The following is a 16,768-nucleotide window of genomic DNA, read 5'->3' as shown; positions in this document are numbered from 1 at the left end:
GCCGCTCGGTCTCACGCCGGTCATTGGTCCTAGAGGCAAGCGCCGTAACCTTCCGGTGAGTAGCCGGCGCACGCTCTTCCAAGAGAGCTGACAGAGAGGTAAAGGCTTTCTCTCCCAAGGAAACATTCGAAATCACTCTTGATGGATAAAAATTTTAAGGTCTGACCTTACAAAGAAATTGGCAAAACTATGGAGCAACGGAAGCTCGAAGACTCTATTGGAGCGTAAATTGGTACAGCCATATTTCGAACAGGGATTGGCGTTACTCGGCATAGTTGAAAATACACACGCATCATGACCCAGCAGTGTCACGCAGAGGTATGTACCCTGGCCAGAAAGACGTGTAAGAATGTTCATAAAACATTGTTCTTAACGGCCCCAAAGTAGAAATGAGCTAAATGTCCATAAACTGCAGGATGGATAAAGCAACTGAGGGATGTGTCACAGCAAAAAATTAACCTACTTCAGCTAGAGCGAAGGCACATCAACATGGATGAGTCTTCTAACGTTGAGCAAAAGAATACATACTATATACTTTAGGAGTACACAGTAAGTAGGAAGGGCCTGTGTGGCTGGGGACGGGTCGTGGTGCTGGCAGTACTGGTTGTCTTTACTTGATTTAATACCGTCTGTTAATCTGTACATGGGTTTATGTACTTCTGTATATGAATATTATATTTTACAATTTAAAAATGTTATGTAAAAAAGCAGACAAGCAGCTGGCTAATATAGAATGGACTGTCTGATATATACATGCAATTCTGGAAGCAGAGAAGATTTTTGAAAAGTACTTTTTTAATTAAAACTTTCCCCATACTTAAACAAAGGATTTTCTTTGATGGTTATGGACAGAGAAGTATTGTACTTATTCAGGTACTGGCCTGGATAGAAAAATTCTGTAAAACATTTCCTATCCTTAAGGAGCTCACAACCTCATTGATTATATGAAGTACAAAGGAAAGCATTACAACATGTAATTATGCCTAAATGAGCCATAGGAGAGGTACTCTGGGGTCCAACTACCTATAGTCTCTTTGTGACCAATGTAAAAATACTGCATAAGATGGTAGCAGCAGAATTAAAATATAATCGAATTTGTAAACCAGGTGTGTTTTTTGTTTGTTTGTTTTATCATTCTACATGTTTGAGAATAGCTAACATGCTTACCATGTGCCAGGCACTGTTCATGCATTTCCTTAATCCATCTCACAGTCCTTAGAGGACACGTGCTATTATTACTCCATCCTACAGACGAAGAAACTGAGGCGGAGAGGTCTGGTAACTTGCTAAATGTCACATCGCTAGTCGGTTTAAACAGTCAACATTTAAAAATCAGTCTTGCCTACTACATCCAGCAACAACCAATCGTAAAATACTCTGACAGGGTGGCCTCGCCGGAAGGCAGAAGAGCTCCGCCCCGCCCCTTGTTTCCCTTAAGCCGAATACCCAGCAAATCACAGGAAGTGACGCAACACCCACACTTCCCATGGCCCGCGCTGCACGGTGGGCTGCCGGCCGAAGCCGAGGGCGGAACTGGCGGAAGTGACGTTAACAACGCGCGCCAGGAGTGCTGTAGGGTCGGGAACGGTCGCCGTAGCGGGCGCCTGGGCCGTTTGCGGCTTAACGTCGTTTTCGCCGACTGTTAGTTGTCTCTGCAGTGACTCCAGGTAACAGCCCTTTGAGCTTTTCTCTGAGGTTTCGTGTAGAGGTGACCGCTGCAGCGGGGCCCTGGGGTGATGGTGGGAGGAGGCGCGGAATGGACGGGGACACCGCGCGGGGGCTGTTCCTCCCGCTCGTGCTGCCGCAGCTTCGGCCTGTACCGGCTGCCTATCCCACCGAGTGCCTTCCTCTGCCGTAGTTCGAAAGCGGCTTCCCATAGTACGAGCGTGTGGTGCAGGGTGCTGAGAGGGGCCTGAGACAGGACAGTCCCGCGCATCCAAGACGCGGAGTCTTTATGTCCTGCCATCCGTTAATTCCTCTCGATATTCAAAGGGAGATTCACCCTGGCCTGTGCCCACCTGTTTTGCTACCAGCAGTGGTGGTTTTATAATAAAGTTGCGCTTGAGACTTTTTAACGTTTTGTCAGAGGCCGGAGAGTTCAGGCACGCTAGAGCGTTAAGATACAAATACACACCACTTTACTTACGAGGTCTCCCTCCCTAGGCCCTGGACTGTGTGATTTTCTCGTTTAAAACTCCAGGTAGACGTCTCTGAAAAGATTATGCTTGATTTACATATGCAGTCACTAGAAGGCTATGCAGAATTAATTGAGTCTTTTCCCTTATCAGTGATTATTTCCAAAAAATATCGAATTTGACCAAAAAATGAGGAGATTCTGCAAACAACTCTCTTTTGTGAGGATACAGTAGTGCGGTAATAGTTGTGCGGTTTTAATGACACAGGGGAGGAAAGATGGTCAGTTCCATCACTGGGAGTGAGAGATGAGCTCTGAAAATGGTTACATGAGGCCTCAACCTAGTTCCACAGATTTGTTCTCTAGACTTAGTTTGTAAAAAGGGGTCTGGAGCCACCAGTTTCTGGATAATCTGTAGTCATATTAATGAGTGGTTTAAATCCTGCCCTCATTAGCTCTTGCCTGAACCACAGCAGTGAGTCTTAAACCGAACTTCCAGCCTCCAGTTTTATCTATTGGAATTCATCCACACTCTTGCCAAAGTAGATCTACTCATGGTGCACTTCAGAATCTTGTCACTGCTCATATTGCTTATGTAATAATGACTTAGAATCCTGATAATGTGACCTCACTTATATTTGCTGTCTCATCCCCTGCAGGAACGTTCCATGCAGTCATGCTAAATTTGTTGCTTGCATACTGCGTGCTCTTTCAGTGTTTGTCTCTTTCTGCTTCATCTTTCTTCTGCCTGAAATGCTGAATATAAATTCCTTCTCACCTTGCTAGACCCAAGTCATATGGTCCCTGCTTTATGAACATACTCTTCAAAACACTTGGCAGTTATATTGTCTTCTTTTGTGTAGCATGTATGCATTCATTCATGATCACATACTATATGCCAGGCCCTGTACTAAGTACAGAGATTACAAAGACATATATTGCTGATTTCTTCACTCAAGGGGCTTAGCATAGTGCATATCTGCTATTATAGCACTTAAGTTTTGCAGTGATTATTTACAAATCCTTCAAATTGAACTCTTTGATGCCAGGGATCAAATGCCTCTTCATTTTTATATTTGCAGCACTTCTGTTGTTGTAAGAGGATAACAATGTCTGAAAGAGCATAATTTTCTTATATGTCTGATGTTTTCTGAAGCAGAGTTTTCTCTTTTTTTTGGTCTGTTTTCCATTGATGAATATGTAGGATATATAGTCTTTGGGGTCCTTTGTCCTTTCAAAGTCATTATCAGATTCTTTCTGAGTGCTTATTTTGTACCAGTACATGCTTGAGTTACACGTGTGTCTTTGACATATAACTTGTAACTTTAAGATCTGTAAGTTCTGTGTGAGAATATCTTATTAGATGGTAATGTTTAAACTGAAATCTAATAATAATAGCTAACATTTATCCTGTGCTTACTGTGTGATAATTAGATGCTGTTCTTGAGGTGTTAATCAGTCCTGTTTGAATCGGTCAGTTCTCACAGCAATCCTGAGCACGGTAGGAGTCCATCTGAACTAAACAATAAAAGGTAGTTCATCAGTCACTCGGTTCTTTTGACTAAAAGAAATTTCAAACGTGTAGCCAGTAAAGACATGATTTAAGGAAAGCCAGATACAGGCATAGTTTGTATTTATGTGTTCTGAAGAATTAAAGTTATTACATATATAAAAACATGATGTTTATTTTTATGTCTGTACGGCGTCTATCACAGTGTTTTATTTAAAGTAGTTGCTCAATAAATGAGCACACTAAAGTGTATTGGATCCAATTCAAAATTTATTAAACTTAATGCCCAAGACATTGTAGAGGATAGAATGCTGAATGGAATATTTTAAAACTTGAATTTAGCCTAATAGCGCTGTGTATACAATGCATAATAAATATTTCTACTCAGATATGACAGGTTCCTTAGGAATTTGTTTTCCCTGGGTGTTTTTCCCCAAAAGTTTTTAATGCTGATTATGTACTTCAATTTTTAACATTATAAGACTATAAATTAAACACATAAAAAAACAATTTTTGTTCTGTTGGCAATTTTGCATGCAGTCACAGGAAATGTGGAAGGAATAAGATTTCAGCTTTGTAAGGTAAAAAGAAATATATTCCAAAATAGTTTCGTTGGTTTTTTTCATTCTTTGTTTGTTTGTTTTTTGTTTAACCATGAAACTGGTTTATAAGACTGTATAGCTTACCTGTATTCTTACATTAAACTTCAAACTTTTTTCAAAGCAGCATCACTGTTTCTTGGTGTGCATGAAGATAACCCAGAGAGTTGAGGAAGTCGCTAAGAGTGTGCTGGGGATGCTCTAGGAAAAGACTGAATGCTGAGGTGATTCCCAGTCCAAAGGTTTTTGATTTGCCAAGAAGAAAGTGAACCTCATGGATCAGAACAACAGCCTCCCACCTTATGCCCAGGGCCTGGCCTCCCCTCAGGTAATACAACTGGAGGGAGGGTACACGTAGGACAGAATCTGCATTGTTAGAGACAGTGTAAAAGGGAAGCAAGGGAATTTAACCATCTGTTGTTGAAAATGGATTTATATTTTTTAAGCCTCCTTTATTTCATTGAGAAGTTCTATTAGGCTTTGAATAAACATGATAGTGTTTGATTTGGGGAGTTTGTTTGGAAGCTAAAATGTGTATTTGTAAAACTTAATCTTTTGATAAGCACTTATGAAAGTGGTCTGAGTGATTATAGGGTGTTTGATTTTGGAGATAACTCTAACCAAATTATTTTCTAGTTTTCTTTTCATTTTTATGTTTAAGGTTCCAAATAACGTAGCTACTTTTAAATTTTTAAATAACTTCTGTTGAAGTGTAGTTTACATACTTAAATAAAAACACTATTATTTTTAAGGTTTAATTTTATTTATTTTTGGCTGCATTGGGTCTTCGTTGCTGCGAGCAGGCTTTCTCTAGTTGCGGCGAGCGGGGGCTACTCTTCGTTGTGGTGCACGGGCTTCTTGCGGTGGCTTCTCTTGTTGCAGAGCACGGGCTCTAGGTGTGTGGGCTTCAGTAGTTGTGGCACGCGGGCCCTAGAGCGCAGGTTCAGTAGTTGTGGCGCATGGGCTTTGCTACTCCGCGGTGTGTAGGATCTTTCCAGACCAGGGATCGAACCCGTTTCCCCTGCATTGGCAGGTGGATTCTTATCCACTGTGCCACCAGGAAGTCAAAAAACACCCATTTTAAGTATGTGTTTTGATAAGTGTATGCACCTGTGAAGGTTATAGAACATTTCAATCACCCTAAAAGTCCCTTCCTGCCCCTTTGCAGTCACTCCCCTAGCTCCAGGCAACTAATGATCTGCTTTCCAGAGTTAGAGATAGTTTTGCCTACTCTAGAATATCATGCAAATGGCACCATACCAGTATATGCTTTTATTTGTGTCTGTCTTTGTGTATCAGCAAGTTCCTTTTTATCACCAAGTAGCACTCTGTTGTATGGGTGTCCGACAGTTTGTCCATTTTCCAGTTGCTGACATTAGGGTTGTTTCCAGGTTGGGGCCATTGTGAATAAAGGTGCTTTGCGTTTGTGTACATTTCTCCGTGTCTGCTATGTTTTTGTTTCTCTTGGGTGAGTACTCAGGAGTGGGATTGCTGGGTCATTGTGTACGTGCATGTTTAACTCTATAAGAAAGCATGTTCTGAGGCTCTGCCAGCAACACGTGAGAGTTCTAGTTGCTCCACGTGCTCACCGGCCCTTGGGTTTTTACTTCAGCCGTTCTAGAAGTACAAGCATTTTCCTCTGACTTATGATCTTGAACATCTTGTCAAGTGCTTATTAGCTATTTATAGATCTTCATTTGTAAAATGTCCTTCACATCTTTTGCCCATTCTTTATTGGTCTGTTTTTTCATCTTTTATTGAATTTTGATTGTTCTTTATGTAGTCTGGATATGAGTTCTTTCTCAGATATATGTATGGTAGATGTTTTCTCGTAGTCTGTGGCTTAATTTTTAATTTTCTTTTTTTAAAAAAAATATTTATTTATTTTATTTTTTTGTCTGCGTAGGGTCTTAGTTGTGCCACATGGGATCTTTCGTTGCGGCATGTGGGCTTCTCTCTAGTTGTGGCGCACGGGCTTCTCTTCTAGTTGTGGCGCACGGACTTCTCTCTAATTGTGGTGCACAGGATCCAGAGCGCATGGGCTCTGTAGTTGCGGCACTCGGGCTCTCCAGTTGTGGCACATGGGCTTAGTTGCCCCGCAGCCTGTGGGATCTTAGTTCCCTGACCAGGGATCGAACCGGCGTCCCCTGTATTGCAAGCCAGGTTCTTAACTCTTAACCACTGGACCACCAGGGAAGTCCCAAGTTTTAATTTTCTTAATGGTATCTTTCAAAGAGTAGAAGTTCTCGATTTTTTTCTAAGTCTTAAAGCATTGTTATCCTCTAGAGCCTGAAGGGTTAAGGAGCTTCCTTAAATTCTCACGTGTTGTAAGTAGCAGAGTTGGATTTCACACCCAGGTCTGCTTCCACATCCTAAGCTCTTACCTACTGTGTTATGCTGAAGAAGAAAGTGATGTGTGTAAGAACAGCAAGTTCCTCCCCATTACTGCTATATAACCCCCTTTGTACTCGGAAGGTGCCTGTCTTTGCAAATCTCATCTGCTGTTCTACCAGCCAAGTCCTACAGACACAAACACCAGCCAGCCTAACCCATTGTTCTCCTAACTTCCCACAGGGGGCCATGACTCCTGGAATCCCTATCTTTAGTCCGATGATGCCGTATGGCACAGGACTGACTCCACAGCCTATTCAGAGCACCAACAGTCTGTCTATTTTGGAAGAACAGCAAAGGCAGCAGCAGCAACAGCAGCAGCAACAGCAGCAGCAGCAGCAGCAGCAGCAGCAGCAGGCGGCAGTGGCAGCCGTTCAGCAGTCGACCTCCCAGCAGGCGACCCAGGGGGCCTCGGGCCAGACACCACAGCTTTTCCACTCACAGACTCTTACGACCGCACCCTTGCCGGGCACCACTCCCCTGTATCCCTCCCCCATGACTCCCATGACCCCCATTACCCCTGCCACGCCAGCCTCGGAGAGCTCTGGGATTGTGCCGCAGCTGCAGTGAGTACTTGTTGTACGTCCTTTCCCTGCCCTGGAGGGGTCCACTGGAACTGTGCTGCTGTTCTTTGTTCTCAGATGGATTGAGTTATTTGTGTGGCACTAATGGCGATCATGCATCAAAACTCGCTTTAAAAAGAAAAGGGGAAGCTGTCTTAGTGAGTCAGTGCCCCCAGTAAAAGGCTCTCATAACATCTTCAGAAATTTAGTAGCTGTGCTTATATGTTTGGGCCAATGAAGTCCAATTTAGATTGCATTATTGTTATTGTAGACATTTCGCTGTAGCTGATTTACCAAATGAAGCTTTATGTAGTCTCCTTCCCGTGTGATATTTTTAGTTTTTGGGAAGATTAATTACTTAGTCACAGAATCATTATAGTTCATAGTGGTCCTTGTTTTCCTTCATTGGTCATTGTAAGGGCTGCATGTAAATTTTTGAAGAACTGTGCCCTTCCCACAAGCTGAGGATGGCTGTTCTTGTCCTAAATGTATTTTTCTATCTAATTGAATTAGGTCCTGTATGTAACAGAACTGGGGGGTAGGGGACGGGTAGGGAAAATTTCTCCTTCCTGAAAACCAAATATTCTTAAATATCTGTCGCCGAGAAGTATATAGCTTTTGCCTTTAGGCAGTTTATGGCCATATCAGGGGATATTTGTAACAACTATGTTACCCAGTTTTCTTGTAAGTCATTCCTGATCATTTTTAGAACTAAGTAATGTTTAACCATGGATCCTGACTCTTATCCAGTGGCCTAAATCTTGCGTGGGTGTTTGTTTGATCTGAAACAATTTTAAAAACAAAATAATTTTAATCTTAATGATTTTAGAAAGATAAGCACTTGTTAGTTCACCTCTATAAACACCATACCCTATTGTCTTTTAACACTTAGCTGGCTCCTATGTGTATTTAAGTTTGCACCTTTGGTTTAAATCGTAAATTCTACCTAGTTCAGATGGGGTGTTTGTTTCTTGCCAACACCGTAATATTTCTGGTATTCCACAAAGCGTCCCAGAAAATTCACAAGATTGTAGAAATTAAATAACATACTTGTATTTTCTTAATTTATTTTTGTTACGAACTTATTTATTTATTTTTATTTTTGGCTGCGTTGGGTGTTCGTCACTGCATGCGCACGCTTTCTCTAGTTGCGGCGAGCGGGGGCTACTCTTCATTGTGGTGCACGGGCTCAGTAGTTGTGGCTCGTGGGCTCTAGAGTGCAGGCTCAGTAGTTGTGGTGCATGGGCTTAGCTGCTCCATGGCATGTGGGATCTTCCTGAACCAGGGCTCAAACCCGTGTCCCCTGCCTTGGCAGGTGGATTCTTAATTGCTGCGCCACCAGGGAAGTCCAAATAACACACTTTTAAACAGCCAATGGATTGAAGATCATAGGGACAGTTAGAAAATACTTAGAGACAAATGAAAACAAAAACACAACATACTAAAACATATGGGATGCAGCAAATGTGGTGCTGTGGGTGAAATTTATACCTACAAATGATCACATTAAAAAACAAGAGGGCTTCCCTGGTGGCACAGTGGTTGAGAATCTGCCTGCCAATGCAGGGGACACGGGTTCGAGCCCTGCTCTGGGAAGATCCCACATGCCGCGGAGCAGCTAGGCCCGTGAGCCACAATTACTGAGCCTGCGCGTCTGGAGCTTGTGCTGCACAACGAGAGAGGCCGCGACAGTGAGAGGCCTGCGCACCGCGATGAAGAGTGGCCCCCGCTCGCCGCAACAAGAGAAATCCCACACACAGAAACGAAGACCCAACACAGCCAAAAAACAAACAAAAATATTTCAAATCAATAACTTAATGTTACAACTGAAAAAAGAACAAACTAACCCCAAAGCTAGCAGAAGGAAGGAAATAGTAAAGATTAGGGCAGAGATAAATGAAATAGAGAAAAGAAAAACAGTAGAGAAAATCAATGAAACAAAAGGTTGGTTCTTTGAAAAAAATCAACAAACGTTTAGTTAGACTAACAAAAAAAGGGAAGACTCAAATTACTAAAATCAGAAAAGGAAGTAGGGATGTTACTACCAATTCTACACAAATAAAATAGATAAGAAAGTTCTGTGAACTTGTGTATGTAAAATTGATTGGAAGGAAATAGGTGATGTAGAAATGAGAACATTGAGTTGATCAACCTAACTGGCATTACAATTGTGTATTAAAGAAGACACCCAACCTCTTTCCAACCTAATTATGAGCTATCAGGTTTTCAAAGGTATTGCATTTTGACAGTGCCAAAAAAAGACCCAGAAGCAGCCATGAGCTGGAACAGTTGGAGATGCATTTGCAACCTGGGGTCAGTGTTCACAAGAGAGTGATGTTACAGCTCATTTAGAAGTTATTTATAAAATTACATAAGAATATTAAAAAATGAAAAGTGTTCATTGGACCCAGATAATAAATGGTGATGTTTGTTTTTCTTGACTTACTGAGGGTTAATCAGAGGAAAAAGCTGGTTTTCTTCCTTTGTCAAAGATAATTGAACTTTTGTTCTTCCAAAAGATACTTATTTTGAGAGAAGTGAGAAAGTCCTACCTCACTTAGGAACCATGTGTATACAGAGCAAGTTACCCCCACTTAAGCCTCAGCTTCTTCATCTGAAAATGGCAGTACTAAATAGTTATTACTTCATAGTGCATTGTAAGTATTAAGTGAGATTATCTTTGTAAAATGTTGGCATGGTGTTTGGTACTTGTTTAAACACTTAATAAATGTTAGCAATTTTTAAAAATTTTAATTAAAAAAATTAAGATAGTTTAAATTAAACTAATCTCATTAAATTTCATTAAATTAGTTCTAATGAAAGAATACAATTTCTAAGTAATCATCTAACACTAACAGTAAATAATCATGTTTTCTTTTCCAATTTCTTACAGAAATATTGTATCCACAGTGAATCTTGGTTGTAAACTTGACCTGAAGACCATTGCACTTCGTGCCCGGAATGCTGAATATAATCCCAAGGTCAGAACAATTTTAATGTATTTCAGACTATAATAATACAGAATTTTCTTCCAAAGGTCTCTAGATCAAAAAGAATATGTTGTGTTTAAGTTTGTTGACACCAGCAAAACAAGGATTTAAAGCAAAATATGCAGCATTTTTATTGACTAGCTGCCAAGTAGGAGACTCCAGGAATACAGCAGTCCACAGGATGAAGTTTGACACATCCATTGTGAGGGGATCACGTGAAGTTACAGAGCAAAATATATAGAGACTTCAGGAATACAGCAGTCCACAGGATGCAGTCTGACATACCCACTGTGAGGGGATCATGTGAAGTTACAGAGCAAAATATATAGAGACTCTAGGAATACAGCAGTCCACAGGATGAAGTCTGACGTATCCATTGTGAGGGGATCATGTGAAGTTACAGAGCAAAATATATAGAGACTCCAGGAATACAGCAGTCCACAGGATGCAGTCTGACGTATCCTTTGTGAGGGGATCATGTGAAGTTACAGAGCAAAATATATAGAGACTCCAGGAATACAGCAGTCCACAGGATGCAGTCTGACATATCCTTTGTGAGGGGATCATGTGAAGTTACAGAGCAAAATATATAGAGACTCCAGGAATACAGCAGTCCACAGGATGCAGTCTGACGTATCCTTTGTGAGGGGATCATGTGAAGTTACAGAGCAAAATATATAGAGACTCCAGGAATACAGCAGTCCACAGGATGCAGTCTGACATACCCATTGTGAGGGGATCATGTGAAGTTACAGAGCAAAATATATAGAGACTCTAGGAATACAGCAGTCCACAGGATGAAGTTTGACATATTCATTGTGAGGGGATCATGTGAAGTTACAGAGCAAAATATATAGTATGATCCCATTTATGTTTTGAAAACTATATAGAATCGAATGCCATGCTACCTGGAATTTACTTCAGAATAGTCCAGTTGGAGAATTGGGAAAGGGACATATGGATGAAACAAGATTAGCCAAAAGTTAATAATTGTTAAAGTTGGATAATAAGTACAAGAAGTTTATTATATTTTCTACCTTTGTATAACTGCCGATTTTTTTATAATAAAAAGATTAAGGGAAAAATACCTACAAATTTTCTGATTTTAAGATAACAGCCTAGGGCTTCCCTGGTGGCGCAGTGGTTAAGCATCCCCCTGCCAGTGCAGGGGACATGGGTTCGATCCCTGCTCTGGGAAGATCCCACATGCCGCGGAGCAACTAAGCCCGTGCACCACAGCTACTGAGCCTGCGCTCTAGAGCCCGTGAGCCACAACTACTGAGGCCCGCATGCCTAGAGCCCGTGCTCTGCAACAAGAGAAGCCACCGCAATGAGAAGCCCGCGCACCGCAACGAACAGTAGCCCCCGCTCGCCACAACTAGAGAAGGCCCGTGCACAGCAATGAAGACCCAACGCAGCCAAAACTAAATAAATAAATTTATTTAAAAAAAAAAACAGCCTAATGCATATGGAAAGTCCATATGAATGTAGCATTATAAGAATTAATCTTGTCATAATTTTATTAAGTTGAATACATGATTTTACATAATTTTTTCTAATGAAATGATATTAGTTATCCAAGCAATAAAACCAGTAGAGGGAATTTAGGAAATGCAAAATAATTAGGCATTTCCTGGGACTTGTATAAACTAGAATATAATGCTAGCATTTTTACATGGTGGTAAAATCAGAGAGAAGACATATAGTAGTTTTTAAACTAAAATTGTGAAAGCAATCTAATTTGTCAAAGAGTGATCTTGATTAGAAATAATACGAATTTTTTCATGTGTAATTAGATAGCAGATATTAAATTTCAGTTATTTTGAAACTAATTTTTTGCTTTGTATCATGTAACCTAGTCACTGAGGCCATTACATTTATATAAATGCCAATCCACCAATTCAGTTTCTAAAGTATTGGAAACGGGAGGTAACGTCACTATGCGTTGATATGCTTGTAATCTGATTTATTAATTCCTTCTGGATGTGGAAAAGGTTTATCAGTAGATTTGTCTAAAAAAATTAATAAAACAAAATTTATAGTTAAAGATATTTTTGCAAATATTCCTTGTCTTCAGGTGTTGGGATGTGTATGACAGAACACAGAGATCTTGGTCCAGCCGCCTTAGAGTCACAACTTGTGTGCTTGCTCCATATGCAAAAGATGTGTGGCACATGGTGATGTAAGGGAGCCCTGTATGGAAACACATGACAGATATCTTGATAACTAAGTACCAGGTCCTTCTTACTATTTGGGGTGTTTTTTCTCATTGTCTAGTTCTCCTGACAGAAGTCAGCAGTCTGGCATGACATCATTAACTATTGTCTCTGGCTGTTTTAGCGGTTTGCTGCTGTAATCATGAGAATAAGAGAGCCCCGGACCACTGCACTGATATTCAGTTCTGGGAAGATGGTGTGCACAGGAGCCAAGAGGTGGGTTTAAAGGAGTTCATTGTCCTGGTCTGTATGTTATGAAAGAAATGGCTGTGTCATGGTTTCTAGGTGTTAGGCTAATACTTTAATAAAATGTTATTGTTGCTTTCTTATTAAAATAGTTGATTCTCATCACTTTTAGACAGCAGTAACTTCATTTTCTTAAAACCAGGCATTAGTTTAGGGTGTATGCTATCACCTTATTTCCATACAATTCAGCATGTATGCATGCCTCATTTTTGTCATTCATGACCCTGCACTTGAGAACCTTTTGTCGACGATGATACTGCTATCATTATGCTTTTGTTACATGAGCCCTGCTCTGCTAAGTCATAGTTTTGTCCAAGAGATGACTTCTAGGAATGGATAAAGAAAGACTTGGCGTAAAAGAGGAATTAGCGTATGCATTCTTTGAGTATAAGTCTCATCATTATTTTCCTATCCAAATGAAGCTTGTTAGTTTTCATCTCAGTAGAAATTTGTGAGCTAAAATACAATAATATTAATGATAATGGTGATGATGATATTATGTTTCACACGTATAAAATCTAGGGCTGTTGGGACTTCTCTGGTAGCCCAGTGGCTTAAGACTCTGTGCTCCCAATGCAGGCGGCCTGGGTTCGATCCCTGGTCAGGGAATTAAGTCCCATACGTGGCAACTAAGAGTTTGCATGCCACAACTAAAGATTCCACATGCCGCAACTAAAGATCCCGTGTGCCGCAATGAAGATCCCGTGTGCTGCAACTAAGACCCGGCATAGCCAAATAAATAAATAACTTTTTTTTTAAAAAAAATCTAGGGCTATCAGTAATTTGGTGAATTGAAGAGGGATTCATTTTGGTAGGCCTAAGTTTTCTGTCAAGGACACAGGAATACTTTGTACATAAAACTGTTAATGTCTGTTGAGCTTTTCTTTATTGGAAGGGGTGACCAGTTTACACTTTATAAAATATCTTTCCTAATTTGGACTTTTTATAAGTTTTTCATCTAAATAATTATTTTAGGTGTCTTTGAGTATGAACATTTCACTTTTTCTTTCCCTAGTGAAGAACAGTCCAGACTAGCAGCAAGAAAATATGCCAGGGTTGTACAGAAGTTGGGTTTTCCAGCTAAGTTCTTGGACTTCAAGATTCAGAATATGGTGGGGAGCTGCGATGTGAAGTTCCCTATAAGGTTAGAAGGCCTTGTGCTTACCCACCAACAGTTCAGTAGGTGAGTCTGAAATGGATTGTGATTGCTTTTGGCAACAAGTAATTTATAATCTATTTAAACATTGTTCATGATAAAACATGTGCAAACTAATTAGTATGTAAGAACAAATGATATACTTATAGGTATATTTAATGTTGAAGTGTCTTCCTGATGTCTTTGGTAACACCTATTATTCTCACCAGCCTCCTACTTCCCTGTCATTTCACTTAACGACACCGAAAAGTCCCCTTTACTGGGATGAAATTGATTCCCCTTCTGTATGTTTTATCATTTTATTGCTCACTAAATACATTTTAAATACATGAACAAAGTCCACAACCTCTTGTATCAGTTTTTTCCCCAGTTGTTTGAATCTTTTGTGCTAGTCAACATTTATTTTCCCTGCTACTTCCTGATGAAGACTTACAAGGCAGGTGGTCCCTACCCACCTCTCCAGCCTCTCTGCTCGTAGCACCCCCAAGGCTTATCATGCCCTTATTGCACCAGGGCCCTTGCACATCCCACTTTTATACCTGGCACACTCTTATATCACTTTTCACCTAGGAAAGTCCCACTGGCATTTCACATATCCACCCTAGCATCTCTTCCTCAGAGAAGCCTATCTTGAATTTTCCACTAGGTTAAACAGAGTCACACATCCTAACTGTTTTCAGTCTCTCTAACTAAGAAAATGAGATTACTAGGATTAGAATAAAACATACCAATAGTGCATTTAGTTAGACAACATAGTCAGGGAAAGATTCAGTCTCCAACTAGTATCTTTTCTATCACTTTGGTTAAATTGCCTGAACAAAGTTAACAGCTAGAGATATTTCAGTTTAAGGAGATGAGATGTGAATGATTAGAAGGTAAACTGTGACTGTCAGATCTTATAAATGAATGATTATTGGGCTCTTGTAAGTCGGTGTAAACTTGTCCAGAATGAAACTTGATAAAGGTCAGAGACTATAGAACATATTTATAAAGCTCTTGTTCTTATGTCAGGAAATCCAGATTCATTAGAAATAGAGTTAGTTGGTCTTCAAGTGCCAGTTACAAGTTGGCCTCACTTGAGCCCTCTCTCCTGTGATGCTCCTCAAGAATTGGGCTTCACCTCCTCATTAGTTTGCTGCTTACTCAGTACTTTCCCTTGTTCAGGTCCCCATTTTTTCTAAAGGCATGAACAGCTGTTAATTTCTAAACTGTTTTTGCCATTTTCCTTCTAGTTATGAGCCAGAGTTATTTCCTGGTTTAATCTACAGAATGATCAAACCGAGAATTGTTCTCCTTATTTTTGTTTCTGGAAAAGTTGTATTAACAGGTAAGTTGCAACAGGAAGTAGTGTTCGAAGTTTGGAAAGTGTGAAGAATGGCATTTTCTCAGTGCTAAGAAGTAATATCACAGTGTCGGGACAGTTGACTAGTGACTTGTAAAGAAGCTTTGCCCCTTTTTTGTCTTCCCCTGACCCCAACACTCTGATGGGAAACACACCCACCAGAGGGAGTGAGCCGAGGGAAGTCAGAGCACAGCCCTGCTGGTTCTTCAGCTGAAGCATGACCTTGGTGGGGAAGGGGGAGGTGGGCATTACAGCATAACAGATGGCGTTTTAAGTTGGGTACCATTGTCTAAAACTTTGGGGTTCATCACCATTATCATTTTGCGACAACAAAGGCAGATTCAAAAGAGCTTGTTTGAAGGCAGCGATTGGGAGAATAAGATTCAGCCACTCTGACTGCTGCCCTGCTGGGTTCTGACACAGTCCAGAGCCCAACACCAGTCACATGGGCAGACTGGGGAAGGAGGCTGGAGTCACCTGGGGCGCTGCTTTTGTAATTTTTTTAAGAAGCCAACTTAAAAAAATACCACCTTAAAAACAAAAATAGGATTATGACAAGGGTCCATCGTTAATGTTTTAATGCATCTGTCTTACTAGGTGTGGAGAGAATTGTGCTTGTGGTTTTATGTTAAGAAATGCCGTTTCACACTCTTCTCTACTCCAACTTGTCTTCATAGGTGCTAAAGTCAGAGCAGAAATTTATGAAGCCTTTGAGAACATCTACCCTATTCTAAAGGGTTTCAGGAAGACAACGTAATGGCTGTCATGTACTCCTGCCTCCCCCACCCACTTGTTTTTTTTAAAACAAATCAGTTCTGGTACATTTAGTGGTGTTGTGGACGGCCCCATGTGATGAGAGGATGGATGTCTGGTTGTAGGTTGCAGCACGAGGTGAAGCTCCCCTGCATGTGTACCCCGTAGGGATGCCAGGAAGGGGGCGTTATTTCTGCACAGAGATCACCGAAGTGTTACTGTAAGTTGCTCGAACTGTGCTGCTATTTGGGCAGCGCTGCCCGTTTATTTATATTTAGATTTTAAACACTTACTGCTGTTGACAAGTTGGTTTAAGGGACAAAACTTTAAGTGTTAAAGCCACCTCAACAATCGATTGGACTTTATTTTGTTTAATTTCTTCCCCATAAACCACAGTTTTTATATTTCTACCAGAAAAGTAAAAATCTTTTTAAAAAGTGTTGTTTTCTAATTTGTAACTCCTAAGGGTTATTTTTGTGCCACATTCCGCCTTTCCAGTATTGCAGGACAGAATAGAAATGTATTAATGAAAACAAATGGCTGTACATATTTTTCTTCCTTCAGAGTACTCTGTACAATAAATGCTGTTTATAAAAGTGTTAGATTGATGTTATAAACGAAACTTTGTAAGATCATGTGATCATACTGTTTAAAAAGTCGTATTTTAGATATAATGCCTGAAACCATTTCAGTGTGTTTGCTTGCTTGCTTGCTTGTTGTTTGTTTCAATCAACATTTCATTGTATGTTGCAGTGAAAATGGAAGAATTGTCTGAAAATTTTAAGTTGCTCACAAAACATGTTTATTACGTCCCATACGTTGAGCACCTCCCGTTTCCCAGATATGTTGCCTTCTCACAAAAGCTGCA

General features: G+C 40.4%; 1 protein-coding gene across 13 annotated transcripts; it reads left to right on the top strand.

The window, feature by feature from the left end:
• Positions 1 to 18: 18 nt before the first annotated feature.
• On the top strand, positions 19 to 16,502 carry TBP (TATA-box binding protein). 13 transcript variants are annotated; one of them, XM_067701484.1, is made up of 11 exons: positions 19 to 318; positions 1,385 to 1,667; positions 3,569 to 3,635; positions 4,185 to 4,225; positions 4,371 to 4,571; positions 6,818 to 7,200; positions 10,091 to 10,178; positions 12,528 to 12,619; positions 13,665 to 13,832; positions 15,038 to 15,132; positions 15,825 to 16,502. In XM_067701484.1, exons 5-11 carry the CDS (start codon positions 4,518 to 4,520, stop codon positions 15,902 to 15,904), a joined length of 960 nt encoding a protein of 319 aa, XP_067557585.1. In that variant the 5' UTR covers positions 19 to 318; positions 1,385 to 1,667; positions 3,569 to 3,635; positions 4,185 to 4,225; positions 4,371 to 4,517; the 3' UTR covers positions 15,905 to 16,502. The 13 variants fall into 13 exon arrangements, with proteins under 13 accessions (XP_067557585.1, XP_067557586.1, XP_067557581.1 ...); XM_067701485.1 differs by having other exon boundaries at positions 4,368 to 4,571; XM_067701480.1 differs by having other exon boundaries at positions 3,569 to 3,666.
• The last annotated feature ends 266 nt before the right edge of the window (positions 16,503 to 16,768 follow it).

Source organism: Pseudorca crassidens, chromosome 13 (genome assembly GCF_039906515.1).
Source record: "Pseudorca crassidens isolate mPseCra1 chromosome 13, mPseCra1.hap1, whole genome shotgun sequence".
In the NCBI taxonomy this organism is placed as follows: Eukaryota; Metazoa; Chordata; class Mammalia; order Artiodactyla; family Delphinidae; genus Pseudorca; species Pseudorca crassidens.
Note: the sequence above shows the minus strand (reverse complement) of the source record. Positions and strands in the feature narration are given on the sequence as shown.

Coding starts and splice junctions, on each gene's coding strand:
- TBP (XM_067701487.1), top strand. CDS start 4,518: ATGGATCAGAACAACAGCCTCCCACCTTATGCCCAGGGCCTGGCCTCC. Junction 10,179..12,527: donor ATGCTGAATATAATCCCAAG/GTCAGAACAATT, acceptor TGGCTGTTTTAG/CGGTTTGCTGCTGTAATCAT. Junction 13,833..15,037: donor ACCCACCAACAGTTCAGTAG/GTGAGTCTGAAA, acceptor TTTTCCTTCTAG/TTATGAGCCAGAGTTATTTC.